We start from the raw sequence: 11,085 nt of genomic DNA, 5'->3' as shown, positions 1-11,085 counted from the left end.
GTGATGCACTAAATATCCAAAAGGCTCAGCTGTGTTATGAGAATCAATTTCTCTCTCTGTCTCATATTACTTTTTCAGTGTCTCTCTCCTTTACACTGTTTTATTCATTTGTCCTGTCATGCCTGCTTAATCGAGAGTTTTAGTTTTTACCTAAAAGTCAGAGTGATATATATACACACACACACACACACACACACACACACACACACACACACACACACACACACACGCCTGTGTCTGACCATTCATTCCAGACTAGTTTATCTGTGGTTGTCGCCGCTTACACAAGAACTGGGTCTGCATCTGCACTGTGTCACATCTTGTATAAATACAGTATATTTGCTCATCAGAGTTGAACCTGAACATTATTGAGAAGAGCAGACCATATGGCTGAAAGAACTAGAAGTCACTAGTAATAATAGCAGTGTAGTAATCCTATAGTTATGAAATTCCCACTCACTTTTTTCTACTAAATCCAGGCTGTGTCAGATCCACTTTAAACCCAGGTCAGGAGGTTAATGGTCTGGTTCATTTCAGGTTACAGCATCAGTTTGAAATGGGCACGTGCAAAATATCTGGGCACGATTATTAAATGCTGCTTGACTGTTCTTGCTTTGAGAAGTCCTAATCATGAATTTATAATTGTAATGGAAAATCTAAATTACAGTATTTATCAGAGTAATTCCAATTGGCAATTTGACTGTAATTGTGCTGCCCTAAGAGTCTCTCATGTGGTTCCATCAGAATCAAGTAGCTATATTTTCAGCTGTACACCACACCCAAGCAGCCCCCAGCCTAAACCCCATCCTTCCTTAAGATTACTGCATCTGCTTATTTATCCTCCATTTAATACACAGTTGTGAGCCTGTGGAACTCCCTCTGTGGATGACCGTCCTACATCCCACAGATTAGGAGAAGACGTCCTTAACTGTTTTATTGTGGCAGCATATAGAGACTTAAAATTAAATAAGTATAATCACATTGTGACTTGAGTTCACTAGTTCCTGGGATTTTCATTCAGTAATAACAAAAACATTCGAAAGAGGAGAGCCCAAAAATAAAGACAAAAATGTATATTTGTTGCTTGTGGAAGTGGATAGTGCAACAAAAAATAGTTCCAGACTAGTTCCAAATAGTTACAAACTACTGCAGGGCACTATACAAACCCCAAACACCATAGGAATGTTTTTTATTTATTTTCTTTACAATTTACATGTTAATATTGGCTAAACCAAGGCCAACTACACTTAACATGGGAAAGCTTCTCCTCCTCTGGCCTAATATCTTAACCACCAGCTCGCCTCAAGTTTGTTCGCTTGCTTGCATTCAGACTCCTCAGAATTAGAACTGCATTTTAGACAAAGAAGAATTCCCCATTATATCTGATTCTGTGGCAATGTGCCATAGGTGCTTCGGTATACTGTAGGTGAAACTCAATAAACACTCCAATATAAAGCAAAAATAATGGCGGTTATCAGTGGTTCAATTATCCTTTAGCATGCAGCAGGGGGTGGGTACAGGGCTGCGGCCAAGACACTAGAGCGGCTGTAGAACCTCAGTGGATGTGGCTGAGCCCAAAACAGGAAACACTTTTGCGCCGCAGTCAGTAACTCTGACTCTCTGTGGTCTTGGATATACTCAGGTGAATATTAGAGGAAGCCCAAGTCTGTGAAAGCTTAGACCGCATGGCTTGGCACTCATACTTGCTGTCTGGCCCCGGGCATAAAGGGTACATTTGTTAAAGCAGAGAAGGAAACGTATTAATACTTCATTTTACAATTGTATTATTCCAGTGTGTTAGTTGTTTTAACATCTGAAACACTGCACGTACACAATAATATCATGTTGGTAGAGTAAAGTACAATGTGCCAGATACAAGAGAACAAAAATAGTGGGGTTAAATGGCGTGTGTGTGTGTGTGTGTGTGTGTGTGTGTGTGTGTGTGTGTGTGTGTGTGTGTGTGTGTGTGTGTGTTCTTTTAATCCCAAAAGTTTGTTTGTATTCATAGTACAGAACACGGTGACAGGAAAATAAGTGCTGGACATCTGAAATGTATAAACAATAGAAAGTGGGGAAAAAAAGCTGATGAAGATCAAGTGATCCAAATACTGTTCACGTGCACCTATTATTACAGGCTTTAGGATTTTCCAATGAGTTATCTATGGCCTAGGTTTGTGTTCACTCATGAATACATATCTGCACTACTATCTCCCATGTTTTATTTTGGTAGAAGTTCTGTACACGCACAGTATAAACTTTTGTATACCTAACTTGTAATAATTGCTGCTAATTCAGCCTGTCCTTTACGATGTGATGTATTAGAGACTTTTGTCTCTATGAGTCGAGGAATGCTGTCTGGCAGCTGGATGTATTATGAGGTCTTCAAAAAGAACCAAATGCATTTCTGAGTTTAGGGAGTTGAGGTATGTGAAGCTTTTCTCCCTGTGTTGCTACGCTCACGTCTCTCTCCCCCCTTATAAAAAACAAAGAGCCCCCAAAGGTTTAGGTCAGTGCAGTCTGCAAAACAAACCACTTTTTTCCAAATCAGCACTCTGGCTGCTTAGAGCGATTCCACTGTCAAATATGCATTAAAATGTCACATTTAGAGGCCGTTTGCCATGCTTGTAAGTTTAAACCACAGAGCAATGACCAGAGGCAGACATAGAAGGCCTCACATGATGAAATGTGGCCATATATATATGAGGGCTTTATCTATTTACAGTGTAACATATTATGTATTCATTGTAGGAGTTATTTTTGTTGGCAGTTTTGACTTTTGTATTGTGAAAAGAGTTAAAGTTAGTGAGGAAAAAAATAGAGGTTAATATTTTAAACACAAGTTGGATTTAAACTGCTGTTTACAGGTTGGTGTAACAACATTTCTGGGCGCGCCTACTGTTTTCAGTTCCGACCAAAACAGGTTTAAAAGTACCCCCTGGAGTTTTTGTCAACTAGTGGTGCTATGGAGCAACGTGACACACATTCCTACCGATGGTTTCATGCTATTTGAAGGTCTGACGTATTTAAAGGTCTGACATGTTTCAAAACAATAGTAGATAAAATAGATAGTAGGTGGCAGTGACGTGCACGCAAAGGCACACGAAGAAGACTGTAAGCTGGCGAACATGGATGTAAACAACGCAGGAATTAAATCACAAAAAAACAAGGAAGGAAATGCGTTTCTTAGACCTCGAGGATATACACAATGTGTTTTGATGAGAAATAATGAATGTAAACATAATTTGTTTGTTTACAAGAAAAATCCAACCAACATCTGTTTTAGCCCAATCATGTCGTTTAAATAATTCATTAAGCTGATGAGATTATATCTAAAATGACTTTAGAGTGCCATAGTAAAGGTAGTTTGTTTGTAGAGTACCAACATACTGTATGTAAGTGACCGGTTTTAAGACATTTAGAGTTCAAGCCTTTGTGACCTTCCTGTTTCCCTAGAATGATTGTGTTGAAAGATTTACCATTGACATTACCCAACAAAGAAAGGCTCCTTGTTTTTTTTTTTTCACGGATCAGACAGTGGAGCAACGTGACCATCTGGTTATTATAACAGTCTCACACTCCCTTTCACTAGAAGAGGTCTAGATCTCAAAAACGCCTCTCTCCTAGATTCGATGCACTTATAATGAAGGTGTTCTCAGAAAATAAAAGTATAGATATTGATTGATTCATGATTTGCCTTGTTTGGGCCTGAATGGGGCCCAATGTTGGCTTGGCTCTGCTGCACTCCTACTTCTCATATTTTCCATGACTGTGTGGGATACTGCACAGCTAATCACATGTGTTATCCATTATCTTGGGCTGTAGCCATGGCCTCATTTTCTTTCCTCACTTGGTTATTGTTGACGACTTTGAAACACTTTGAGTTGCTTTTGATCTCATTGTTAGCATGTGTTCATGCTATTTTGTGATCTTCTTAAGGATACACTGCAGGTGATATCAGTTGGCATTATTTGGCCATATGTATTGTGTCCAAGCTTCATTATCAGGCTATATGTGTCTTCTGTTATCTATTATTTGTCTGCTTTGCATACACACTAAATCCCTGTTGACTGATTGAGTATTGGTTAGTTGCTCAATGTCAACAGCAGGAGCAGGAATTTCCCATTTTGTGCACACTGGATCGGTGCCTGTGTTTATTAAGCCTCCCAGAGTCAGCTCAGGCCATGCAGTGGGGTAGACAATATATCGTCCTATTTTACACATGGGTCTGAGTTTAAGGACACAGACTTGCATTTTACAGCTGTTGTTTTTATTGGCCGTGCTAACAGCACGGCTCAAGTGTTGGCAATGTCGGTCCGTTGGCCTTTTGTTCTGTCCGTCAGTCGGTCAGTCTACCATTTTTTGGTAAGTTATTAATAGTGGAAATATCTTAACAACTACTATTTTGTACAGACATTCATGGCCTTCAGAGGATAGGTCCTGGTGACTTTGATGATCCTCTAGCGTCACCGCAGGTTTGGTTTTTAATTTAAATACCTCAACTATTAATGGATGGATTGCAGTGACATTTGGTACAGACATTCGTGGTCCCCAGAGGATGATCTGTAAAAACTTTGATTGCATTGCCTTTCATCTAGCTCCATCTTCAGGTCTGTCAGGTTTGTCCAATGTGTGCTTTATGACTAAATACCTGCAAAACTAAGGACATTCCCATCACCCTCGGCTGTACTGTGTTTAGTGCTAATTAGCAAATGTTAGCATAACACGCTAAACTCTCCTGTCTTAGGTTGCATTTCAGTAGTACTTTGTTTTTACCAATCACACACACCTTGTTTGCTAAAACATAGTGGATATACTCAACTGCCACATAATACAAAAAGTGTAGAAATGTGGGCGATAACACATTAGCAGTATTACATCTTCTGAGTCCAGTTGTTTTTGTATTTTGGGACCCCTCATGCATTGTTGTGCTCAAACGTTGACAATTTGACTAAAGAAAAGCTCAATACCTACAGTATGTAAAACAGGCCACAAACCCATCAATTTGCTTTTATGATACTATTTATAATCTGTTTATTCTGGATATCAGGGATAATGGGGATATTCACATCTTTCAGTTATTTTAAATATTTTACCTTTTCTATGAGAGAGAGAGAGAGAGAGAGAGAGAGAGAGAGAGAGAGAGAGAGAGAGAGAGAGAGAGAGAGAGAGAGAGAGAGAGAGAGAGAGAGAGAGAGAGAGAGAGAGAGAGAGAGAGAGAGAGAGAGAGAGAGAGAGAGAGAGAGAGAGAGAGAGAGAGAGAGAGAGAGAGAGAGAGAGAGAGAGAGAGAGAGAGAGAGAGAGAGAGAGAGAGAGAGAGAGAGAGAGAGAGAGAGAGAGAGAGAGAGAGAGAGAGAGAGAGAGATCAAATTAGGCATGTTGTGATAACAGTTTAAACGTTTACAGTAAGTCCACTGCATGGAATGACAAAACGATAAAGCAGCTAGCAAAGTCTTGGCTCAAATATTCCACAAAGGATTCACCATCACATTCTATTTTATAGTCGTTATGAAAACAATGAACTTTCCAACAAGTGCAGGTTTCATGCCTTTTAGGCATGTTAGTTTTGGTTTTATGTTGCAGAATGAAAGTAGCTGTGTCTGGTTGTTCCTGTTTGCCATCAGAAGGCAGCAGCATATTTCTGTCTTTACAACTCAGCCTCCCCCTTGAGATATTTTCAGCAAGTACCTGAAAAAGAAAACCCTGTGGCCATGGTGGACCCTGCGGTGTCCTGTTTCTCTTATTTTGCTAACTGAACAACAAACGGCCTCTAAGCCTGGACTATTCTCTCACCAAACAAACGCACACACTTGGGCATTCAACCCAGTAGGTGTGGAGCGATGTATGTCGACCTGAAATATTTGGTTATGTTGAATGTATCCATTTTGCCTTGGTTGTATTAGCAAATTACTTCTCAATTTAAAGTAAGTTAAGAAATCAGCAGAACTACTGTGAAAAAGGGAGATAGATTTATGTAGGTAAAAATGTTGTATAGACAAACTGCGTTTCAACTACATAAACAGGAGAAAATAGAAATGGAAAATTGCGTAAAATATTGCTATCCTGGCTGCAATTCTTTAAGTATAAATAGAAAAACCTTTCCTCACACGCACTGACATACATATTCAATCCAATGTGTTCTCTGGCTGTCTTTTGTTTGCAAATACAAATGCACATTGTTCTCATTCTCAGATGTTTGATATCTGTTTACAGCACACGATTTACCACAAATGCAAACACATGCGCATGTTAAGTTGTCTGAAATCAGCCCTGGCAAAATGTTTTATTTTGAAAGATGTTGTGTTCTCTGATTTCTGCTTCATGGCACGGCCTTGGCTCTCAGCTTTCCTATTATGGTATTTACTGTTGCAAAGAGTAGGGAAAACAAGTGGACGAATGTTGTCTGAAGAGGAGTTGATTATATTTTAGGCTGTTGGATAAACCAGATTGTTTTATAATTTACTTTTGTTTGGAGCATGGCACTCTTCCAGGTGTCCTCACTTCTTTTTTTTTTTCTTTTTTTAAATGTGTTTTTAATGATTCATTTTATTATCATTAAAAGGAGCAGCCTGAAGACAATCTGCTGATATAGTTCACGTGATCCGGTTGCAGAAAATGTGATAGATGAGTTCATCTTTTAATGGTCTGACATTATTTTATTAAAACGTACTGTGTAAAAAGTATTAACATACTGCACCTCATTCCAGGGGAACTACCATGCTTAATCCACTTAGTGTACCTTGCAATAAAGCCTTTTTTATGTGAAAGAAAAAGTATATTATCTCTCTTACAAATGTACTTGGCATATACCACAACAGCTGCACTTTTCCTGTCAGTCGTAATGGTTTCTCTTCTTAAGGTGTGGAAAAGGAAACTAATAACAAGCTCAAGGTAGTTTTAGAGGTCTTAAGTTTTGTATTTAATTTTTTTGTTTCTTAGTTGTTGTATCATTTTGGTAGAAGAGGCCTGAACATGTCCCAAATACCCGAGCTTAGGATAACTTGTAGGTGAGGCAGTATTTTGTTTGTAAAGTAGCACAGGAAGCTGGTTATTCAGAGTGTTAACTAACCGCTGAGATGTGTGGACATACATGTTAGTTTCTTAGGCTCACAGGCATTTATATTGTTTGGTCTCTGAAACATTCTGACTTAGGTACTCCAGCATGTCAATGATGGAGGTTTCTCAGAATGACGTGTGTTGTAACAGTAATCTCTGTCCTCTGCTTCCAGGTGCTGGGTCGGTGCTTCCTCACGGTGATGCAGGTCCATTTCCAGTTTCTATCACAGGCTTTGCAGAAGGTCCAGCCCGTGGCTCAGTCCTGCCTGGCAGAGGCTCTTGCCCAGGCCCAGGAGCGTTGCACCAACGCCCGCTCCCAAAGCTCCGACCACAGGCCCCTCACAGAGCTGGAGGAAGCCTCCCGCTCATGGAAAGGTGCAGCTCAGGTATGCAGCCACAGGGCGCCCCAGGACTCTTCCTGGTCTGGGTCTTTAAAATATGGTATTTGTCTCTGCGAGGTGAAAAGCTGACTTGTTAAACATTCCTGAGAAATGCTAGCCGTTTATGATTTCCAGCCTTAATTTCCTATTTCCTCTTTTCTGGGCTGCAGTTTGTCTGTGAATCTGCAATGTTATGTTCTGTACACCTCTACACCACAGCCCATGTAAGGGAGGCAGTTTTGCAAGAGGACCTAACTAATCCCCAGGCTAATCAGTCCCTTTGGCCCATTTTGAGCTCTGTTGTATAAAGTGAGGCAGAGAGGAGAATAGTGGGTTGATTGATCTGTTAAGCCCTGGCATGCAGATTGTAAGCCCTGGAGGGACTAGGCCTGGATAGACCCTGGTAGAATGTGCTGGGCGGGCGTTTAGGTAGAGAGATGAGGCCGGGACTCTTTTTCAGAAGCTGTACACATGCTTTTTATCATCTAAAAATGTGAACTTCCCAGTGCTCATCTGTTTTGTCAAAACTTTTATTTTGCAAGATTTAGCAATTATATTTAAAGAAAATCTGCCCGTAAAACCTTCCGCTATCCTTTTTAAAAACACCCTTTATTTAAATGTTGTTCTATATTTGCAGTAAAATCTACTCCCTCTAGTATTTCTCGCATTTCTCTGTGAGATTGTGCTGTAGTAGTGTAGATGATTCTGCTGTCACTCTGACCAAGTGCTGTGCTGTGCCCTCAGGCCATGGCGAGGCTGAGAGAGAGGGGCCGGGACGGCTGCCTGGCAGGCATCCAGGTTCAGCAGCTCTTCTGCTCCAACAACACCACCATCCCTGAGCACCAGCTCAAAGAGCTCAACATGAAGATTGACAATGCTTTACAGGTACAGTATCTCCCCAAAGACAAAGGGCAGGGAACTACAGTTACTGGTATTCCAATGGTTTGTTGATTAGAAAAATCCTGAGATATGTTTTAAGAATCAAGTGGGCATCCACTTATGCAGGGAAAGTAAACCTATATTTTTAAAGTATCCGGTAAAAGTATAGTACCATTTGATTTAATAAACAGGGTGGAACTAGATGGTGACATTAACAAAATTGTAGTACCAGGGAAGTGTAACATCAGAATCAATTGTTCTTGGCGATGAAGTCAGTGTGCGACTGATGAGCCGGTCATGTTTTCTCTCCATCTCCAGGCCTACAAAGCAGCACTAGAAAGCCTTGGCCATAGTGAGTACGCACTGAAGGCTGGCTTTCATCTTAACCCCAAAGCTGTGGAGGCGGCCTTACAGGTGTGTACTCTCTCAAAAGAATCAGCAAAAATCTTCAAAGCTCGTTGGGTATCTTTTAAAAAATGTTCTTGTTTAAAAATTGAGCAACAATTATTCTTTCATTGCTGTGTCTCCATGTGTCAATGTTTTGTGTGTTTTGCACTGTTGTGTGTATGTTTACATGCGTGTGTGTGTTTGTGCAGAGCTGCTGCAGTGAGGCGGAGGCCCAGCAGGCGGGCAGGATGCAGACCACCTCCCAGCCCATCCAGTGCGAGCTGCCCACCATCCCTGTACAGATTGGCTCACATTTCCTCAAAGGAGTGTCCTTTAACGAGTCAGCGGCTGAAAACCTTAAACTGAAAACGGTAGGTTCCTTGGCTCGACTGGCCATCTTCATACTGCTTATATTGGTTACCCACCTTGTTCTCCCAAAAAGGTATAGTAGCCCTAAGTGTCAACCACGTTTTTATTTTCACAATTCTGTTGTGCGTCTCTGTCAAAGTCACCAACTTTTTCTTGCTCAATGGTTAAAAATAAATCTCACTATGTTTTGGGCGATAACCTCAGCAGAGGACAGTAAAAGTAAAAGACTAGTAAAAACTTGAGTTGCTTTTTAGTGGCATCTGAGGTGTAACATCAGCAGACAGTGATGGCAGACTGCTTTGTTGATGACCCACTGTGTTTTGTCTCCTCAGCACACGATGCTGCAGCTCATTAAGGAGGCACTGGGCCAGAACGGAGTGACCCCCAGGGATGACTCTCCCGTCACCGAGGTCCTCAACCAAGTGTGCCCATCCAGTTGGAGAGGAGCCTGCAAGACAGCTGTCCAGCTGCTGTTTGCACAGGCTGGTCTGGTGAGTAGAGAGGTTAAAGATCGGGGTTGCTACAGTAAAGCTGTATTTCCTGATTATTACTGATGATTTGTCGGAGTCAGAGACAAACATGGGGGTTTAAACCTTGCTCTTGTTAACATCCGTCACCACAGTGTAGTTGATACTACAGAGCAGCAGAAAGAAGTGACATGCTGACGTGAACAGGCCTGTTTTACTTCACTGCCACATCTGCTTGAGTTACTGAATCCTCTCCTTTTGTGCATCTGTGGGTTTGGCATCTCATTGTTTGTCAGATTTGTAATGGAGATGAGGAGATCTGTCTGCATGCTTTGAGGTAGCCGAAAGGTGTAAACAAACACCAGAGAGACACAAAAGGGAAGAAACATTCCTGCAGCATCTGGATGAAGGATGGGCTCGCCTGGGCGAGTTTGCAAACAGAATACCCCCCTCCTGTTGAAAAGGAGAGTCACAGGGAGGGGAGGGTCAGTGGCAGGACTCTCCCCGCAGTAACACCGGTGTGTTTATTTCCTCTGTGTGGTCTGCCCTGTTTTGTGTGTCAAGCCAAGGAGTGTTCCCATTCAGCCCTGCCAGCCCCTTGCTAACTGTAAAACAATCCCTGGGATGGTGGATGAGCGCTTTGCATTAGCTCCGTATCTGATCCTATAGCCACTCAACCAAAAATAAATCACACACACACACACACACACACACACACACACACACACACACTCACTCATAGGCTACATCATCACTACTTTGTTTAAATTTTTCACAACAGAGTTTTAAAACAAAAACGATCTTCGTCCTCGCAGGTGTTTTGGCACCGTTTCAGAACTACTCTTCGTCCATACTAGCACGCCTGTAATCACATTCCACAGACCATTCACAAACACTTAGCATGCTGATAACGCCGCTGTAATTAGGAGTTTTCAAAATGAAACGGGGCTCAGCAGCGTTTCCAAAAGTCTCCGTTTTACGGGCTCGGAAACACTGGAGTAGTGTGAACGTGAGGCGTAAATGTAGAAAGTTATGCGTTTTTAAAACGAAAACTTAGTAGAGTGGATGTAGCCATAGTGTCTTCCCCACATTTTTTTAAAACACTTGCATATACATTCTCATATACTCACTGTCATGCACTAGTCATGCCTCCCCACACACAGCCTTTTTCCTCCCTATTTTCCTTCTTTTACACTCACATAATACTGACAGTAAGAATCACCATACATGTTCGGCTGTTGTTCCTGGCAACACGATTCACTAGCTACTCCCTTTTTACTACTAGTCTTCAATCGAAGAAGTTGACCTTGTCTGTTTTGCTGCATTTCCTCCTCCTCCTCCTCCTCCTCCTCCTTGCCCCCAATAACCTTCGTCATGTGGGCTTCGACATAGCTGACAGACTATTTGCGTGTATGCATGGCTCTCTCATTTGGGCCGCCCGGTGTTTCCGAGGATACACCTGCTTTTTAATAACAATAGGGTAACTTCCTGCAATACAGGAAATAGACTCCTCCCATCTTCCCTCCCTCTTTGTGACCCAGCTGAGTGGG

At 41.6% G+C, this 11,085-nt stretch overlaps 1 protein-coding gene across 5 annotated transcripts in view; it reads left to right on the top strand.

The window, feature by feature from the left end:
• garre1 (granule associated Rac and RHOG effector 1) overlaps window positions 1–11,085 on the top strand; it is a 36,444-nt gene that overhangs the window by 16,521 nt on the left and 8,838 nt on the right. For all 5 annotated transcript variants that reach the window (XM_031281514.2, XM_031281513.2, XM_031281515.2 and 2 more), the window contains 5 exons: window positions 7,227–7,439; window positions 8,178–8,318; window positions 8,631–8,726; window positions 8,909–9,070; window positions 9,401–9,559. In XM_031281514.2, the coding sequence (XP_031137374.2) occupies window positions 7,227–7,439; window positions 8,178–8,318; window positions 8,631–8,726; window positions 8,909–9,070; window positions 9,401–9,559 (771 nt within the window). The remainder of the gene's footprint in view (window positions 1–7,226; window positions 7,440–8,177; window positions 8,319–8,630; window positions 8,727–8,908; window positions 9,071–9,400; window positions 9,560–11,085) is intronic.

Source organism: Sander lucioperca, chromosome 3 (assembly GCF_008315115.2).
Source record: "Sander lucioperca isolate FBNREF2018 chromosome 3, SLUC_FBN_1.2, whole genome shotgun sequence".
NCBI lineage: Eukaryota > Metazoa > Chordata > Actinopteri > Perciformes > Percidae > Sander > Sander lucioperca.
Note: the sequence above shows the minus strand (reverse complement) of the source record. Positions and strands in the feature narration are given on the sequence as shown.